Source organism: Colias eurytheme, chromosome 14 (assembly GCF_061535395.1).
Source record: "Colias eurytheme isolate Ceu_HAF_F1 chromosome 14, ilColEury1 Martin Lab GWU primary, whole genome shotgun sequence".
Classification (NCBI taxonomy): domain Eukaryota; kingdom Metazoa; phylum Arthropoda; class Insecta; order Lepidoptera; family Pieridae; genus Colias; species Colias eurytheme.
The window spans coordinates 456,339-477,365 of NC_142993.1; the positions used below are offsets into that span (position 1 = coordinate 456,339).

At 36.8% G+C, this 21,027-nt stretch overlaps 1 protein-coding gene across 1 annotated transcript; it reads left to right on the top strand.

Moving 5' to 3' along the window:
• The first annotated feature begins 1,938 nt into the window (after positions 1-1,938).
• Positions 1,939-18,751, top strand: Pez (protein tyrosine phosphatase non-receptor pez). Its single transcript, XM_090109293.1, has 10 exons — positions 1,939-2,836; positions 4,432-4,598; positions 4,925-5,129; positions 8,110-8,255; positions 8,635-10,105; positions 10,666-10,884; positions 11,434-11,607; positions 12,836-12,989; positions 13,481-13,656; positions 16,985-18,751. The coding sequence occupies exons 1-10, from the start codon at positions 2,204-2,206 to the stop codon at positions 17,111-17,113; spliced, it is 3,474 nt and encodes a 1,157-aa protein (XP_089965419.1). The 5' UTR covers positions 1,939-2,203; the 3' UTR covers positions 17,114-18,751.
• The last annotated feature ends 2,276 nt before the right edge of the window (positions 18,752-21,027 follow it).

The following is a 21,027-nucleotide window of genomic DNA, read 5'->3' on the forward strand; positions in this document are numbered from 1 at the left end:
TTCAACATGAATCTACAAAAATCTAGTCTTCTTAAAGGATCTCCTTCTTCCATCACGTGCACGGGCGTGTAGTGATATGGGTAATATCCTGAAGTGTTCATTGTGAACCATACTTTCCACTGAGACAGACCAAGTTCTCGGGCAACAATGTTTGTTGATGTCATGGGATCCATTCGAAAAAATCGCTTAATTTCATTTTCCTCTTCGTCTTCCTCATCCCGGACAGATGGCCGACCGACGTCTGTTCGTCGTCTTAGAATCGAACCAGTTTCTCTAAGGCGACGATAGGTCCCTTCGAAGACACTAACATCTGGTGCACGACGGTCAGGATAGCGGGTCATGTATTCCGCACGAGCATGTGCAGATACACCTTGACAAAACCCGTAACACATCAAAATGTCAGCATATTCTTCGTTAGTATACGAACTCATCTTGAAAATTCAAATCGCAAGCAAAAATCAAAGTCCAGTTTCGAGCCACGGTCACAGAATCGGAAGAAAATCAGTCCAAAAAGAAAGCCAAGTCGCGTTGTCAATACACAGAGGAGCACAGAAATCGCATCTACTACGGACGAATCACATAAGCAGACTAAAAAATACAAAGCGGCATCCTTCGCCCCATACAGCTTCGTCCATCACCTTGCTCGCTCTCTCCAGTAGGTGGAAGCGAGATAGTTGCAGCGTGTGAGTGAGACATCATAATCACGCGGCACAACCCTTTATTGTTCGCATAGGCAGATAATAACTAGACCGATGTTAATGAGCTATTCTAAGAATTATTTCCCCATACCAAGTTTATCCCCGATTTCTTGGAATCTTCGAATGCTACCTGAGGTTATCATACCTTTTTACATAGCTAAGAACATGCACATGTTTTTAAAAACATCTGCAGACACATTTTCATAGAGATTTTTTTCAATATCTTTGTTTAAAACGAGTTAACTTAATTACTTTAATGTTATTATTTTTAGTTTAAAAGCCATTCCTTTGAATTGTTTGCAGCGATATGGATTTTTATTGCTGAGAATTATTGTTTAACTCAACCTTTACATAAAAACTCAAAAAAACCGAGACCAAATAAGTAAAATAAAAAATTAAACGCTAAATGCGAAGATAAAGTGGCATTTTCAAGAAAAAAATTAAAATTGCAATAACTCTTCAACGGCTAACTTTTGGATATGGTATTATAAGATCAAATCAGTTTGTTTTGACCCCTACTACACGCTCTTAACAGGAATAGGTCGACTTAACCTGTAACCCTGTATAATTGAAAATCTTTCTTTATATATAAAAATGAATCGCAAAATGTGTTGGTAAGCGCATAACTCGAGAACGGCTGAACCGATTTCGATAATTCTTTTTTTATTATATTCCTGGAAGTACGAGGATGGTTCTTATGTAGAGAAAACGTAAACATGTACCACGGGCGAAGCCGGGGCGGACCGCTAGTTGTAGAATAAATAATAACAGCTATGTTCTATATGATTTTATTTTACGAGATCGTAAGATATACATATAAAGTCTAAACTATTAAAATAACCCTGAAGAGTGTTTGAAATCGTTAATCTTAGAAACAACTTGCCTGATTTCAACAATTCTTTCACCGTGTTGTATGTTGGTGATCCCTGAGTATATAATATAACATGCTATATTTGCACCGGATGAAGCTGGGGCGGAACAATAGTCATGTACAATAACATTTAACTCATTACATCCCTGACCGATATACAATACAATAGGTTCAAAATAGGCAGACAAATAAGTAAAACGTTGTAACTATAGTTTTAATATTATATATGAATGGTTTACTTGATGACTACGTGATGACTACCATAAGACTACCATGGACGGAGCGTATGACTACCTAAACCTACCAAAAACATAAAAGCAATATTTTTATGAACATGGCAACTCATAGAGCTGTCATTTGTCATGTCACCGCTCACCAGTGCCCCGCAATATTGTGAATTTTTTATTTTGTGATGTGTTTATTTAGCATTTTTTATTGTTATCAACCACATATAACAGAATATCAACTTTAAGTATTAAAACCTCGTTTATAACTCATTCTGTTAGCAAACCCATAATATATAATGTAGCGCGTATAACGGATGCGTCTTTTTCAACATTCTTCTACCATAAATGTATAACGTAACGCTAGTTTCGTGATGTTTTTACTAATTGGGCCCGGGTAACGTTAGAAGATGCCTTTCAAGTTGAAATTGAAGAAGACGCGACAGTACAATGTTGCGTCAAAGAGTTTGTTCGTGATAAGTGTCGAATTACTCGACGGTGGAATAGCAGATTGTACGTTGTCGGTGGACAGCACAGGCCAGGAATGCCTCGACAACGTGTGCCAGAGGCAGGCGATCAATCAGCCGGAGTTCTTCGGGCTGCGCTACGTGAATCGCAGTCAGCAGCCGCGATGGGTGCAGTTGGACAGGCCGTTGAAACGTCAGCTAGAGAAATATTCGTCGGCTCACCAGCTTTACTTGCGTGTCATGTACTATGTGATATCTGGCACGAGTTTAATAACGGATGAGGTGACGAGGTATCACTATTTCTTGCAATTGAAAAATGATCTGGTTGAAGGCCGGATAATTTGCGACTTCCAGCAAGCTGTCGTGTTGGCTTCATACAGCCGACAGGCGGAGTACGGGAACCATGATCGGGAAAGGCATACAGTGGAATATTTGAAGAATCTGTTGACCTTTCCGAAGCAAATGTTAGATGGGGGCCAGATAGTTGATAGCAGTAGTTTAGCAGAGAATGGAAGGCTCGAATGGCTGACTGCCGCTGTGATACAGCATCATATGTCTTTACATAACATGTCACAGGTAAGAATTAAAATTAAGCCTAGAGAGCTCCCTTGACCTTTTCAAGATTCATTGTGAAAGTGAGTCAGGATCTGCTCTAATCCAAGAACTGGTTGCATTCTAAAATGAGTACAAATGATTGTAAGGCTTGGTAAATATTTTAGTTGGCACATATAAACAGTAACATTGAATGAACTAAAATAGGTCAAGGTTTATTTATTTTCGAATGAAGCCAGATGTGTATGTGGAATGAAATAATGAATACTTTTCCAAAATCATGAATGAAAGTATAATTAATAAACCATTTTATTATACTTTTTTTATAAAATCTAATTGGAATGTTTAATTTCTAAATAATTATAAAATTATAAAAATAAATAATAATTATAAAAATGTTAAGATTTTTATTATCCAATGTAAAATTTCACCAAAACAAAGCAAAAATATTATTATTTCTATTCACAATTAAACATAAACACACATATTACAAAATGAGAATTATTTGTTCAATTAGTATTGTTTCTATCTCGCTATTAGAAGATAAAAACACATTGCTTGGTTTCTTAAACACAATTGGTTTCTTAAATACAATATTATTTTATTGTATTTGTTTGAATCATTATTATACTTTAATTAATTAAAAAGAAAATAATCTATTTTAAATGTGTGTTTATTCTAAACATTTTAAAAAATAATTGAAGATAGCATAAAATTATACAAGATAATTGTAAAGTGAAAGTTGAATGATACTATTGAATTTAAATTAAGTCTGATAATCAAAACATAAAATATACTTTCTTAATTAGTTAAAAATATATAGTATGGTACATAGTAGATAAAATAATTTAGCGAACAATCTTCATGTAAAAATAACACTTGTGTATGAAATATGTGTATTAACTATTAACTATGATTAAAATCTAATCAACCATTTTATAATATCGTAATATCTGAATTAAAAGTCATCACTAAGTATTTCTTTTTTGTGTTAATAGTTGTAGGTTTTCTAGTATGCATCGCCTAACTTTATTCTAAGCTCAAAAGTACTATGCTTGTTTTAATGTAAAATTACTATGCTATTAAACTTATCAAGCACCTGCCAGAAGTTTTGATAAAACTTGATACTCCAAAAAGTATATCCATGGAACACATTGATCTAAATATTGGTCATTATCTCACAATTAGTCATCGATAGCTTGCGAAATGCAGGGCGGGTTTATCAGCTACAACTGTAATCAGTGACACAATGTTTGTAAACTTAAAATAGATAATTTGGTATATTTGTTTTGGTGCGGTCACTTGTAATTGCCGCAATATGTTATAAATAAATGTATGACAATATTTGCTATGTGAAATAAAGTAACTTAGATTAGAAGTATTACTTTTTATGAATGTATATAATCAATGTGTTGTGGAATACAATTTTTGATAGTATGCCTGAATTTTTTTCATTTTCATTTCCTGTTTCAACGGAGATAATTTTTTTTTAAAGAAATTTTTAAACTTTTATTCTAATTTTCTCTTGAATATAAGCAAGATACTCTCTGAAAAAATATATTTTCACTTTATTGGTCAAATTCTCGCCAAATAACCTTATAATCCTCATACTTAATTAGGCACAAGCAGAAGAAGGCTTCATAACGACATGCCAGCAGCTCCGAGGGTACGGGCAGGAGATGTTCACGGCGAAGGACCAGCGCGACCAGAGCGAGGTCACCATCGCAATATCCCTCACTGGTATACGCGTGTTGACTGATACTAGTGATACTCCACATTTTTATCGGTAAGTTAGGGTATATATTTTAGGGTACTAAGGAAATAATTGTAATTTGCTACAATATCGATGAGAATGTTGAATTACTTTATGTTACATATATTTTTCTTTTTAATAAATAAATAAGTAAATATGTAATAAAATTTATAGCTGTAGTTTGCAGCTTCAAAAGCCGCTATGATTAAAATCGATTGCTATAAAGTAAATGCGTTTTTAATTAATATGACTTTTTTATTACGACATAAGCGCGTTTAATATTTCGTACTCTAGGAACAGTTTTATTGCACTTTCTTGCTAGAAAAGATCATTTGCGAGTGTTTTACCACCCAAACCAGGTGGATGGACATAACGAACGTGATAAACCACAAGCGCACGTTCAGCATTGAGTGCCAGCAGCAGGGCGAGTCGGCGGCGTTCGCGCTGCCCTCCCCCGAGGATGGGAAGTACGTGTGGCGCATGTGCGTGCATCAGCACACGTTCTACATGCGCCATCAGGCAGCACTCAGCGCGCCGCGGGATGAACACCGACCCAAGTTTCAGGTGAGCTACATCAGCCAAGCGGACTGCATTGACCTAGCGGTCTGTATTGGCCAAGTGAGCTGCACCAGCCGGGCTGCCTTGGCCAAGTGAGCTGCATTGGCCAAGTGAACTGCATTGGCCAAGCGGCTACTGATTTTTCCCTCTCATTGCAATTTTCTTTCTCTGAATCAATTTAATATTTTTCGCTATAATATCCCTGAAACAACGCAATAAAGTGAATCGGTCATATACAATTTTAAATCGAAATCGTCCTGCTAGTTTCCTATTCCGTTGACCACCACACATTTATAAACTGTTAAACATCACAACACACGTTAAACAGTACATATACAAAAAGATAATTCTAACTACATAGTATGAAAAAAAGCGCTTTACGTTGTCTGTCCTTATTTATGCTTAGATCTGTGAAATGATAAATCACTCTCACACTTGGCTATATCTCACACGGCTCATTTGCCGCCCAATCTCGCGGAAAGTGTTGTTCTATGCACTTACAATGCTTCCTACTTGTTATCTGTTCAATCTCTTATGGTACAAGGTTTTATGTAACATTTTAACCGACTTTGAGAGGCTTAGCAATTTGATACGTATGTAATTTTAATTGCTTTTTTGCAATTTATCACATAGTTATTAACGACTTCGAAACATATCAGTACGTGACAGGTGACCCGCCAGCTCGTGTGCCTGCTTAAGCGATAAAAAAAGTACATTTTTCTGTTAAGGAAATAAAAAATCTGTTAAAACTGTCCAAAAATTTCTGACTACATATATGGACAAGTAAATACATATTCTGATAGTAAAATGACCAAGTAATTATTACCTTATAACAAGTATATTGGTAAAAAGTGGAAATTCTAACAATGCGAAATAATTATAAAGTCGAGCAGCCGCTGGTGAGCGTGCGTCGCGTCGTTAGAAATTTTCACAGTACGCGATATTTTCACATGTTCACAATATAGTTTACTATTTAACAATAAAAACAATATAATATTATAAACGAGGAATCCTCAATAAATGCAGTTTTTAAAGGATGTAATGTAAAGGATGTTCGTATCAATAACAGTTTAAATTTACATTGAATTACAAATCGATTTATTCCGTTATCCTTATAAGAATTATATACCTAGTATTGACTTATTGATGCATGTAGTTACAAAATGCTCTGAAAATTGAACGTTATCAGTCAATTTTCCTTGCAAAACAAAACTTAAGGAATATAATGTGGGTCCTTCGACCAGAAATTTATTAATACAGATAGCACAAAGAATATAGTTCTGATCGCATTTTGGCCAGGGGCCAAAATGGAGAATTGGAACTTATGGAGAATTGTCAAATGTTCAGGAGACACGGGTTACTATAATATGCAACGCAAAACGAACCCTATAATATCTCTCTATCTCTCTTCGGAGATCATCAGCAGGGCAGTATAACGTGCATTGTACAACTAGCTGTTCCCCGCGGCTTCATCCACATTGGTCCGCTCCTGTTGGACTTAGCATGATGATATATAGCCTATAGCCTTCCTCGATAAATGGGCTATCTAACACCAAAATAATTTTTCAAATCGGACCAGTAGTTCCAGAGATTAGCGCATTCAAACAAAATCTTCAGCTTTATAATATTACTATAGATCAACTAAATAAATCAATCAAAATGTACCCAACGCATTCCATCGCCTAACGAGACATTATTTATATCGCGAGAAAAGTTTACAAACAACGCGTCATCGCGAAAGTCGCTTGTTTAATTGCTCACTGCAAAAACCATTTGCAACTGTGATCTACGAAGAATGGTTTATTTCTTGTATTAATTATTATACTAGTTGATCCGTTCTTTATTCCGAAGTATATATAGGTCTAACTCTAAAACGGCTATGTAATTTTTGGTGAGTATAAATGTACCATTTTCTTTATCTACCATTGTTATAATTTATTTGTTAGTTCTTACGACATTTCTGAAGTTTAATTCTGTAGATAAATATTTCGGTTGATGTTTTCACGACCTATTTAATTTTGTGCATACTGATTATTTAGAAACGTGCCATTGACCAATAATATACCTACTTAAATATTATAGGATGTATAATGCCATCAAATCCCAAACTAGACGTACACCTACTGACTCGTCGTTAATTATGCATAAACTAGCCCGTGGTACCTACATGTTTAAACTATCCTATCTCTCAAGTTGGATCGAACTGCACATGGTGTGCGAATTTTATTATAATCGGTTAAGTGGTTTAGGAGTCCATTGAGGACAAACATTGTGACACGAGATTTATATATATTAAGATAGTTTCTCGAAACTTCCATTGTCACATCTCCGAGATCTAGCAGGAACACGCATTAGAACGTCTTCGTAACTGTTGTATCGGGGAAATATGATAATTGAATGCAATTTGCAAGCGCACTCGTCTGTCAAGTTCAATGACGCCGCTAATTAGGTCTATGTGCTGCGAATTGTTGGTTTTTATCATAAGTCTATGCTATTATGTATTAAGAGTATATGTGTGCATCTGTTAAGCTATGCCAAGATTTAATTGTGTGGTTAAAGACGATTCGCACAATTTCACATTTTGCGGGGTTGTAAATGGTCTGGTTCTGCTTCAAAAACTATGATCCTATTAAAATATTGTACTTTTTTTTTGTTCTATATTCTCTCTCGCATTATAAAGAGTTATTGACTATTCGTTTTGAAGAATATTTGAGATCTTTTTATATACATTTTTATTTTATTTGACACACATTTTTTTCCTTCCACCTAGTTTTTGGAATACTGTCGAATGACATATTATTTAATAATCTTTAAATTTGTCTACGGAAAGTACATTTTCAAAACTAATAATGATACCGACTAAATCGATAGCAGGTTACTTACTAAGCATGTGCCTTATGCTGGATTCAATCCAACTACCCACATATCTTATTCCATTATTCAAATCAATTCCATTTGCTATACGATATCAAATGTGTTCTTCCAGGAGCACGGTCTATCAGAGAGTCGCGAAGAACTAGACGTAAGGGATACAGGTAGCGCCTCCCGGTTAGAGCCTCTCACAGCGGCGCACAGAGCGCACTCAACATCGTGCTTGGAGCTGGCTGAAAATAGACCGCAGCCCCGGAATCGGTAAGAATTATACGAATTTTATGTTTTAGTTTTATAGCATTCAATTTTCAAATTCAAATGCTTTATAAATATAATTTTTTGAATAAAACCGAACGATTAGAATAAAATAAAAACGGGTTCGAATCCCGCCTCGTGATAGACTTTTATTTATTTAAAAATTTATAAAAATTGTACTAATCTTTTTTAAAATTGAAATTGTAATTTGAATTTGAAATAATTCAAGAGAATTGATATGTTTTATTGATGATAGCTATGTTGTTTGGTATCGTGTAATATTTCCTTGATTTTCATAAGGAAATATATATTTAATAGATAAAATATTTTTTTAGTTGTAATTGTAGTATGTATGTATGTTTGTATCATTATTATTTTATTTTAGAGCACTGTTACCATCATACCGGCCCGCGCCAGATTACGAAACAGCCATTCAGCAAAAATACCAACAACAAAGAGCTGAAGCGCAACTGCGATATCAGAACCATCACGCACATTCCCAACTCCTAAACACGAATGCCCAGCCTCTAGTCTATGGTTCCCATCCCGATATCCACCGAATCCACTACCCTGACGTAACAAGACATACCGTACCAGTGAACCAAGGGGTGTCTGCCTCTGATGATTACGCGTATGGTCTAAAGTATGTAGGAAACTACCCCATAGCGGTGAACCCTAACGTGCAAACAGACCCGGCGTTACATTACGTCAATGTTTACAAACCTCCCCCTCCCTACCCGTCCAACGGCCTTGCATCGAACTCGACCCCAGATTTAGCCGTCGCTAGTCAAGCTCTGAACTACCACAGAGGTTATATTAACTCCCACGTGTCCGGTTCTAGTCCAGATTTAGTTTCCACACGCACTGCCCTCAATAGACAGTATTTAGGTTACGTGAATCCTGGTCACGTCCTAAATTACGGCCGACCCAACATCCTTCCAGCTACCCACGGTACATACAACAATCTTCCCTCAGTATTAGACCCGAATCCTCACATAATAATCGATCCTCACCACATTTCCAATAACATCCAAAAGGTTTACGATGAAAGAGGGAATATTATGTACTCGATGCCCATGAGAAGGATATCCTACCAGAGGCATTTGGTGCTACCGCAAATTAAGCACAACGAAACGCAAGAGCCGATATATGAAAACGTTCCTCTCCCGTGGCAGAGCGAACAGAAGATAAGGGAGAGAGCACAAAGCTTAACAACGACCGATGAAATTGCACGGCTGAACGAACGAAACAGCAGCCATCCCACGATAAACAATTACGGAAACCCGAACGTGCCAAGCTATCCCGTTAAAATAGATAACGACAGTCACTACGTGAACGCACAAATCATTAAAGGAGTCAGAGAGTCGAGCGTGCCAAAAGACTTGAATATATCGAATCGAACCATAAACAAAGAATTCGACCCCGCTCTATCCATCGACAAGCTCTCCATCAAGGACGAAAAGGACTACGACGAAACGCCGTATCAGAGCCTGTCGACGCATAAAATATCGAACAATAACACGATTAGTAAATCGGTGGATAACGTGACATCGATAAGTATACCTGATATAAGAGTTCAGGATACGTCGCACACGACAACGGACAGTGCTTTGTCGAGTTCGATAATGAATTCGACGTACAGCACTAGCGTTGAGTTGGAAGCGAGTAAAAGTAGCAATAAAGAGAAGAAGCGACGCCGGTGGGGGGTGTTTATGGGGAGGGGGAATAAGGAGGTTAAAAGTGCAACTTTAGGCAGGGATCGGGCTAAGGCAAGTCAGCCAGCGAACAAGCATCGTTGGTCGACCGGCCTGCCCAAGTTCCAACCGCTACCACCGAGCATTACCAAAGAAACATTGGTGAGTTATTGCATTATTAATGTAGTATTGTTTTATCACTCCATTTAGAAACCGATTAACAAGCTGTATTTTTACAAAAACACAAAAAAAGCATTTGTGAATAATTATAAATGCGATTATTTAATGTCAATGATATCGTGTTACAATGAAATAGAAATTCATATGTTAATTATACTTATCAAGAAATTGTTTGTGTCATTATCGTGAATTCGCTTTTTATTGCTTCTGATTCATCTATATAAATTGTGTTTTGTTCTTTGTTCAAAAATTGTTTCATTTTTTTTAATATATTTAATAGTTTGTTTGTTTAGACGCGCTAATCTCAGGAACTACTTATCCGATTTAAAAAATTCTTTCGGTGTTAGATAGCCCATTTAGCGAAGGCTAAATATCATTACGCTAAGACCAATAGGAGCGGAGCACGGCGGGTAAAACCGCGGAGCACAGCTAGTGTGAGATAAATTGACAATTCATGAAACAAACTTAAAACTGAAACATCAGACTGTTTCGTCTATTTACCACAACCTAAACTATAATAAATAATTTCGCACAATTCCCAGTGCCAATTACTCGAACGCAAGATGTCTGACGAGCAGCTATCGTTCGCGTTCGAGCAAATCCCCAAAGGGAGGGAAGTAGAGGGCGAGTACCGTACGGCCCTCTTACCGCAGTACGCGTCCTACAACTGTGGGGACTCCCTCCCGTACGAGGACAATAGGGTCCGCTTGCACCCCACCCCGGAGAACCCGCATGGGTATATCAACGCGTCGCATGTTACGGTAAGGTAGTTTGGAATTTTATGTTTTAATTGTATGTGTCCCAGCAAGGTAAAGGGCTGATGATGATGTTTGTTAGTTGGTAATTGTTCTATCTTCAAGTAATGGCTTAAGTTCAATACCATAAAAGTATGATTTTGTACTTGTGGAAATGTAATAATAAATAATTGTTTTTGTTTAATTAAGAAGCTTTTGCGATCTAAACTTGAAATATTTATGGTATAAAATGTCACCTATGAACTTCTCTATGATCCAGTAAAGTTAATTTATATCCAGTTCATTTATTTAAATTCCCTAGGCATCAAAATGCAGAGGATACAGGCGAAATTTTTAAATTGTGTCTGGTACAATGAAGAATGAACAATACGTTAGTTACAATAAAAAAATACTCCGTAAAATATAAAATTTATGGTATTAATGTCAAATCCTATTTAGACCTTACCTTTAACATAAATTTTAAAGTATCGTTATAAATTAAGTTCTATCAAGTCTAATTGCCTAAACGAAACTTCCCCTGAACATTCTTTAGCAAAAATTGACCAATAATTCCAGATGACAGTCGGCAACTCGCAACGCTTCTACGTGGTAGCGCAATCGGGTGGAGTCCAACAAGCGGCGCTGCTCTGGGAGTGCGTGTGGCAAGTTGGCGCTCGGCTCATGGCGCTAGTCGACCCTGAACCTCCCAAGTATTTACCGCCTGACCATCATTCTAAGGATTATGGCGAGGTAAGGGTCAAGAAAATGAAAATTTGTTAGATAGGTAGGGTAGTTGTAAGGTAGGTCCTTCGAGTCGGATCTTTATTGAAATGTATATTTTATGAGTAAATTGGCCTATTCAACATTCAAATTTGTTCGAGCTATCTCAATATAACGCACTCCATATTTCAAGGTTGAGTATACTCGACCACTCAGCATATTATGTTGCATTTTATTTAATGAGTAGTATAATTCAACTATTTTTGTTAAATAAACATTTGAATTTAGTCTTTTGAGCCGGGTCTATGTTTCAATATACTTTTAATACTTTTAATGAATATAATTCGCCAGAAATCATATTTCGAACCTGAGTTTTAAGTACAAATAAAATCTTAAAATGGTCCTTCGAACCGGATCCACGTCTCACTACTTACCACGAGCAATTCTAAGTGAAGTGCGGTGCTGAATACACTGTATAACACTCATAAGGTAAAGCAAAAATTCATATCTACATATATGGTCCTTCGAGCCGGATCTTTATCTCAATTCACTCTTACTCGATTATTTAACGCATATTAATGACGTGCAGTGCTATTAACCGCAGTTTAACATTCATTTGCACAGCTCACTATTTACATATGGTCCATCAATCCATGTTTACTATACTTTTTTTAAATTCTATTCAACACACACATATGTACGTGTACACACGCGTAGAATTCTTAGTGTCATAGATACAATGCTGTATTCTCCACTCCGCTGCAGGTATCTGAATACGGTCTTTCGAGCCGGATCCATGCCTACTATGTCATTAATACGCATATACTTATGAAGGAATGAATGAATGAAAAATTCTTTATTGTACACAAAAATACAAGATTACAAATAGAGTGATAGAAGTTATATGAACAGAGGGCGGTCTTATCGCTGTAAGCGATTTCTGCCAGACAACCCAACTTATATATTGTTATCTTTACGTATTAGAAATTTCAGTGCGAAAAAACTTCAGTATTTTCAATTATAGCTCATAGAAAACAGTCCAGTTTGCCGTTTTCACCTACTAAGGGCCCTAGAATATTGTATTATGTATTTTCGTATGTATGAATTTATTTTAATTCTGTGTAAACTGTGTATATAGATGTAAGCTGGAAGAGACTATTCTCCACAACACAGGGAATCCTAGTGTGGAGAATAGTTCATTGTACTATCTACAAAATTATTTAGTAGCAATAAAGTTTTTGTATTTTTGTATGCACAGTTCCAAGTATGGTGCGGTGCGTGGTCCCGTGCTCCGTGGGGCGGTTCGGTGCGCGTGCGAGTACGACGCGGTGGTAGAGCTCGGCATCTATGGCATGTGCACTATACTAGGTTCCATGTGGCCGCGCCTATGGAGGATGTGAGCGGGTTTCTTGGTGAGTATAGTGGAAGTTTATGTTTGTGGGGTTGTTTTGTGTGGAAATAATCATTTTATTACTATAATTTTGCAATGTACCTATTGAGATCTAGTGTTGTGTGAAGTATTATGTATAATGTAATTTATAATTTAAGATATTTGCACGCTCAACTACGAGCAGAATGTCTAAGAACCTTTAAAATTTGTACCTCAGCTATGTAACTACTTTCAGCAAATAAAGACAATTTGAATTTGTGTTGTTTAGTGAATAAACAGCAGCTTGAAAATAGAAAAAAATGTTATTAGATATCATTATCATATCTAACATTATTATAATGTTAATGTTATTCCTTTCTTGTTATTTGTCAATTTGTAGTACATGTAATTTTATAAAATCATCCCAAACCAAAAAAATAATAGATTTGACATATAATCATTTTCATGTATTAAATGCAGATCGGTAATAATACAATTCACAAATATATTTTTTTTTACAAACGTGCTTTACAGAGTTTCTCTCCGAACTCAACGGGCTGCGTCTAGCCAGCGAAGCAGACGCCACAGCTGACAAGCAAGCGGTGACGTCACGCAACCCGCCGCTCGTGGTGACCTGCGCGCGCGCAGCCGGCCGCAGCGGCACCGCGTTAGCTGCTCACCTGCTGCTGCACGTGTTGGATACTAACCAGGTGTGTGTGTGATCAAGAAGCTTATCTACACTAATATTATAAAGAGGAAAACTTTGTTTGTTTCTTTGATTGTAATGAATAGGCTCATAAACTACTGGACCGATTTTAAAAATTGTTTCACCATTCGAAAGCTACATTATCCACGAGTAATATAGGATAGGTTTTATCCCGGAAATTCCACGGGAACGGAAACAATGCGAGTTTTTCTTTTAAGCTCCGTTACCTGTTAAAGCACCTGTAAAAGCTCCCTGACCTGTTAAAGCACCTGTAACAGCTTCCTGACCTGTTAAAGCACCTGTAAAAGCTCCCTGACCTGTTAAAGTACCTGTTACAACTTTCTGACCTGTTAAAGCAGCTGTAGAAGCTTCCTGACCTGTTACAGCACCCTGACCTGTTAAAGCACCTGTAAAAGCTCCCTGACCTATTAAAGCACCTGTAAAAGCTCGCTGACCTATTAAAGCACCTGCAACAGCTGCCTGACCTGTTAAAGCACCTGTAAAAGCTCCCTGACCTGTTAAAGCACCTGTAAAAGCTCCCTGACCTGTTAAAGCAACTGTTAGAACTTTCTGACCTGTTAAAGCACCTGTTAGAACTTTCTGACCTGTTAAAGCACCTGTAGAAGCTTCCTGACCTGTAAAAGCACCTGTTAAAGCTCCCTGACCTGTTAAAGCACCTGTAAAAGCTCCCTGACCTGTTAAAGCACCTGTTACAGCTACTTGACCTGTTAAAGCACCTGTTACAGCTTCCTGACCTGTTAAAGCACCTGTAAAAGCTCCCTGACCTGTCAAAGCACCTGTAAAAGCTCCCTGACCTGTTAAAGTACCTGTTAGAACTTTCTGACCTGTTAAAGCACCTGTAGAAGCTTCCTGACCTGTTAAAGCACCTGTTAAAGCTCCCTGACCTGTTAAAGCACCTGTAAAAGATCCCTGACCTACTAAAGCACCTGCAACAGCTGCCTGACCTGTTAAAGCACCTGTAAAAGCTCCCTGACCTGTTAAAGCACCTGGTAAAGCTCCCTGACCTGTTAAAGCACCTGGTAAAGCTCCCTGACCTGTGAAAGCACCTGTAAAAGCTCCCTGACCTGTTAAAGCACTTGTAATAGCTCCTTTACCTGTTAAAGCACCTGTAAAAGCTCCCTGACCTGTTAAAGCACCTGGTAAAGCTCCCTGACCTGTTAAAGCACCTGGTAAAGCTCCCTGACCTGTTAAAGCACCTGGTAAAGCTCCCTGACCTGTGAAAGCACCTGTAAAAGCTCCCTGACCTGTTAAAGCACTTGTAATAGCTCCTTTACCTGTTAAAGCACCTGTAAAAGCTCCCTGACCTGTTAAAGCACCTGTTACAACTTCCTGACCTGTTAAAGCACCTGTAACAGCTCCCTGACCTGTTAAAGCACCTGTAACAGATTCCTGACCTGTTTAAGCACCTGTAAAAGCTCCCTGACCTGTTAAAGCACCTGTAAAAGCTCCCTGACATGTTAAAGCACCTGTTACATCTTCCTAACCTGATAAAACACCTGTTTCAGCTTCCTGACCTGTTAAAGCATCTGTAAAAGCTCCCTGACCTGTTTAAGCATTGTAAAAGCTCCGTTACCTGTTAAAGCACATGTAAAAGCTCCCTGACCTGTTAAAGCACCTGTTACAACTTCCTGACCTGTTAAAGCACCTGTAACAGCTTCCTGACCTGTTAAAGCACCTGTAACAGATTCCTGACCTGTAAAAGCACCTGTAAAAGCTCTCTGGCCTGTTAAAGCACCTGAAAAAGCTCCCTGACCTGTTAAAGCACCTGTAAAAGCTCCCTGACCTGTTAAAGCACCTGGTAAAGCTCCCTGACCTGTTTAAGCACCTGTAAAAGCTCCCTGACCTGTTAAAGCACCTGTAAAAGCTCCCTGACCTGTTAAAGTACCTGTTACAACTTTCTGACCTGTTAAAGCACCTGGTAAAGCTCCCTGACCTGTGAAAGCACCTGTAAAAGCTCCCTGACCTGTTAAAGCACTTGTAATAGCTCCTTTACCTGTTAAAGCAACTGTAAAAGCTCCCTGACCTGTTAAAGCACCTGTTACAGCTACTTGACCTGTTAAAGCACCTGTTACAGCTGTAGCGACACCTCGCTCTGAATCGCGCAAGCGAAATGTTTTCGCTACAGAGCTATATATACAACTTTCCGACATCATCCATCGGGGCCTTCACGGCCGGCCAGTCAAGTAGACTGGTCGAGGATCCTCCCTTTTTCGATGGAGGAATTCCACCTTCCTTCCTCCACAGTGGTGACCCCGACGTGATCACAACTCCTTCTGTCCATCCATGATGTCCATGCCCACCTACCTATCCCTTACCCGTCTACGATCACCGCCCGCCAGCCAGCGCACTCGGCTTCAAATGGAGTACTGTCCACTAGCACGTGCGATCGCGCATGCCTGGTCAGCTCCACAGCCACCCTCACTGCACACTCCGACTCACTGGAGCATTACACGCAGCATCACCGCACTCAGTTCCGACTCACTGTGAACTAGCGGCTTCCTGTTCCGACTCACTGGAACATACCTGGCACTGGCGAGGCAACTCGTACTACGACCTCCGGTCTCGGAGGGGAGTCCTGTAGCGACACCTCGCTCTGAATCGCGCAAGCGAAATGTTTTCGCTACAGAGCTATATATACAACTTTCCGACATCATCCATCGGGGCCTTCACGGCCGGCCAGTCAAGTAGACTGGTCGAGGATCCTCCCTTTTTCGATGGAGGAATTCCACCTTCCTTCCTCCACACAGCTTCCTGACCTGTTAAAGCACCTGTAAAAGCTCCCTGACCCGTCAAAGCACCTGTTAAAGCTCCCTGACCTGTTAAAGTACCTGTTAGAACTTTCTGACCTGTTAAACCACCTGTAGAAGCTTCCTGACCTGTTAAAGCACCTGTTAAAGCTCCCTGACCTGTTAAAGCACCTGTAAAAGCTTCCTGACCTGTTACAGCACCTGTTAAAGCTAGTGAGCTTTAACAGCTGATCTGTTAAAGCACCTGTAAAAGCTCCCTGACCTGTTAAAGCACCTGTAAAAGCTCCCTGACCTGTTAAAGCACCGTGCTACGTGACGAGGAATGTTACTTGTGACATGGAACAGCATTCTATGTTAGAGTTCTTACATACGAACGGCAAGTTGTGAACGGCAGAGGCTACTTGCCGTTCGTCTGTTTGAACGCTTATTAGCAACGTGACGAGTGACGTGGAAATTTGCTTGTCGCTTGGGACAGCATTCTGTGATATAATTCTCGATTCTGGGATTAATAGTAATTGAGCTTCTATAAAAATCAATATTATAATTATTTCCTTTATTTTCCAGGAATTGGACATCCCGCGTACCATAAGTATGTTACATCAGCAAAGAGCGAATCTTATTGAAAACGTGCATCAATACAAATTCCTTCACCAAGTGCTTTTACAGTATTTAAAGCAATCTAGACTTATTTAGACTGTTATATGAATGCATGCTATCTCGCTCTAACATACCGTGTTAGAACGAGATGGTACTATAGTAGCGTCTGTTTGTTGAATTAATAATGAGATATTTATTAATTGTTAACGCAAATACGAATATGCAATTTAATGGTATTAACTATTTGAGATGATTTAAAATTGAATTGTTTGTAATAGTGTTGCCACAAATGACAAATCTATGTCTTGTTTCAATATTACTTGAATGTACGTTGTGTGGTATATATGGGCATATTTTTTTATTTGATTATTATCATTAAATGTTTCAATAATTGGTATTTATAATACATAGGAAATAAATATATTTATGTATCATATACACATTTCGAATTTATAGTATATTTGGTAAATGAGAATTTAAAAGATAAATAATGGAATGGATTTGCTCAGAATGTAGTCGATAACGATTTAAAATCGTTATGATATAAATGTTTATATTATAATATTCAATTAATTAGGACTGACACGGCGCTGCCATTTTTTTGTATCTTGTATATTTTGTTTTTAATCTGTATTTAATTAATAAAAAAAGTATTTTAATTACTACAAATTTATTCTTTTTCATACGTTTGAGAATTGTACAGTTCAATTATCTGTACCTATTAATGTTTATAACCTGTATAATTTAAGGTGCCTTAACCGCTAAGCTAAGTTTAAACTCTAGTTTCCATGCTTGTAGTGTTTAAGTGAAACCATGTGCCTTAAATCGGAGATTATACACGATCTGATGTCGTTCTTATGTGCCTTTGTTGTTTTATTATACGTCTAATGATTTGCACAATAAACGCTTATTCATAAAAAAAATACTTTCAAAACATTCAGTTACTATGTAGTTATGTACTACGTAGAGAGGCCATCGCTACTACACTTTTTCTAACACGAGTTAGAGTCAATCGTCTCAAACCGTTTTTTATAAGTAATAATAGGCAGAATATTTTCAAATTGTATGACTCACTAACCGCCCCGCGCCGCCGCTCTTGTCGCACAGATTTTGTTCGTGGTATCCTCTCTATAATAATACCTCAATGTTTCAAAAACGTCAAAATTATGACACACCATAAATCTTATTTTTATCTGTCAAGTGCTTTTTTTTGCGAATTAGCGTTGTATTGATGCAAATTTCACGTATATAATGTAAGATAGATTTTTTATACTTTTTCAAAATAACACCCAACTATAATCGTTTAACTTAGTTGTGTAATTTTTTATTATTTTGTGGATTGTGCGTTTGTATTATATATAACTCGTCAGTATTGATAAAAATTATGGAACGTATTAAATTATATTAAAAATCGTAGTATTTAGTCACTGCGTTGTTTTTTTGCACATTTGTTTTTTTTTTTATATAAAAATTGTGTTCATTTTTTTGTATTGTTATTATCTAGTCCTATGGCAGCTGTAAAAGTTAAGGCCTTTTGTATTTGTATATTCGTTAAATCGATTTCATATTTACTTCCATAGCACAAATGTATTATTAATTCAGTCATCACCTCTAAGTTTTTGTTAGCATCACGCATTTACATTTACTTTACATTTATTTTGATATATTCAATCCCAAACTTTTCTGTTTTTTAACAGTCTTCTTTTAATAGCGCTTTTGAGATATCATATTCTATTAATAAAATAAAGTCAGTTCTTCGTCAATTATTTAAAACAACAGAAAGTAGAAACACACTGATAAAAATCAATCTGATTTCTTAATTCTATAGTATGATAATTTGTACTTTAATATAAAATTAGTACTTTATTATTCATATTTCAATTCTGAATATCGTTGCTTTATAAAACTACACTAAAAGCTTTATAATAGAAACATTGTGCTCAAACATTTTTCTCACTGTATAATCCTATACACTTACCAAATAACAAATGCTTAGTCTTAAGTTGAAATGTATGTGGCCTTAACTAATATCTCAATTTTTTACGTTTATAATTCGCTACGTATAAATTTAATTTTATATGTATGTTAAGTGAATGTGAATAATGAAATAAATTACTTATTTGAAAACTTTTTTTTATTTATGTCCTATCCTAATTTTTATAATATACATAGAGATAACAATAAGATGGAGAGGAAAGATTTGATGTTCTGTTTATTTTTCTGTCCCGTTTCAACTTAAAAACTACTCTACTGATTACTACTCTTTTAAAAATGTTCTAACCAAATACCCAGTGATCTAATTTGTGAAATACGTATAAGTAACCAATAATTCCTAAATTTTGCGTGTTTAAACATAGAATCAAGTCTTCAGCTTTATTTTTTTAGAATAACATTTTATGGTTATATAGGTTTATGTTTTTAATTATTCCGATACATACTATATTGAAAGTCCATTTGTAAACTGAATAATGCCCAATGCACAACTTCAGAACTGCAAAAAGTAGGTAAACGACAATCGACAAAATGTAAAATCTTTACTTAGTATCCGTAAAAATTTATAATTTGTCATTTGTTAAAATGTATAAAATACAGATTTAATTCAATTAAAATGATATGTACCTTCTGGCTAATACCATTATAAGAATCTGTAACTAAGGTCCAGTAGAATGACTGAGTTAATGAGAATGTTATTGATATCTCACATAATTAAGATAACATATTATCAGTTATTAGAAATCTGTAACAGTAACTAAATAATCGCCAAATAACTTACAAATTTTTGAGCGTGATACTTACTTACTTAGTAAATGGATGGGTGACCACTGCGCTAGTGGTCACCCATCCATTTACTAACTGCCCCTTACACAGCTTAACTTGCTGATTAATTATTATTCGTCGAAACTAACCATGGCTTTTATTTATACCAAGTGGCTTCGCCAAGTTCGATACCTATCACAATAGTTTAACTATCGTTGCAAAATGCAATGTACAACTGAAAAGAGAAAAACTAGTCGAATCTTTATAATACAGCCAGTCGGGCATCAGACAGACAGAGAATATATACAGTATGTACTTAGATGAAGTTTTGAAAAAAAATTCTCTCCGTTGTCTCACTCAGATGTTGTGATTACATTTTTAGTAGTCAGGTCTATTAATATTTTTAGTTAGCTTAGATTACAGGAAATACGAACCAAAATGCCTTCTTTGAATTTGCAATATCACTTAAACTTTATATAGAAGTTATATAGAGATAATTAAAACAAGATTAAAACCGAAAGATAGTTTGCAGGTGGGGATTTTATGCGGCGAATGGACAGTCGCTATGAAAGATGCAGATTTATATCCCGATTCCCGCTTCATGATTGTTTTTTTTTCTATTCTTTAAAATATTTCAATCTATGTATGTACCTACCTACTTGCTTGCAATGCTGCAATGGTGCGTTTTGTATTGCTTTTGCTAGCGATGCCACTGAGCACTTAATTATGTATTTGTATTTCATAGATACCTATCATCATAGTTGTGATCCGAAAGTAATCCGTTGTGGTTGTGATCATCGTTTTGTAGAGGTACAATTTGTAACTCATATATGTGTCGTGGCCATATCGTAAATTTGCTCATTTCATGATATGGATTGGCCATTTCACGAAATGGTCGCATTTCGTGAAATGGCCAATTTAGTTTGGCCACATCATGATGTGGCTTGAGCAGATCAATGATAAGAAATCGTTTCACGATAAGGCCAACTAAACGCGCGGTTTTTTCATGAAATGATCAAAATTATTTGATCATATCGTAAAATAGTTACATTAATCATTGGTAGAGGCGCTGCAAGCTCTGTGTTTATGTGATAAGATGGCGGCCGCTGGCGAAAATTTAATTATTCGCAGTTAAAAACTTCATAATTCGTTTAATAACAATATGAAGAAAGTCATAGCAAAGAATTTACGACGGTTCGAGTACCTACTATGGAAAATGTGGATATCTTATATGTATTGAAGAAAAAATGAGG

What these genes read in the sequence shown, in the direction of transcription:
- Pez (XM_090109293.1), top strand. Translation starts at nt 2,204, where the DNA reads ATGCCTTTCAAGTTGAAATTGAAGAAGACGCGACAGTACAATGTTGCG. An exon ending in GATACTCCACATTTTTATCG is followed by an intron (nt 4,599 to 4,924) that starts GTAAGTTAGGGT and finishes CACCCAAACCAG; the next exon opens with GTGGATGGACATAACGAACG. An exon ending in GGATGTGAGCGGGTTTCTTG is followed by an intron (nt 12,990 to 13,480) that starts GTGAGTATAGTG and finishes CGTGCTTTACAG; the next exon opens with AGTTTCTCTCCGAACTCAAC.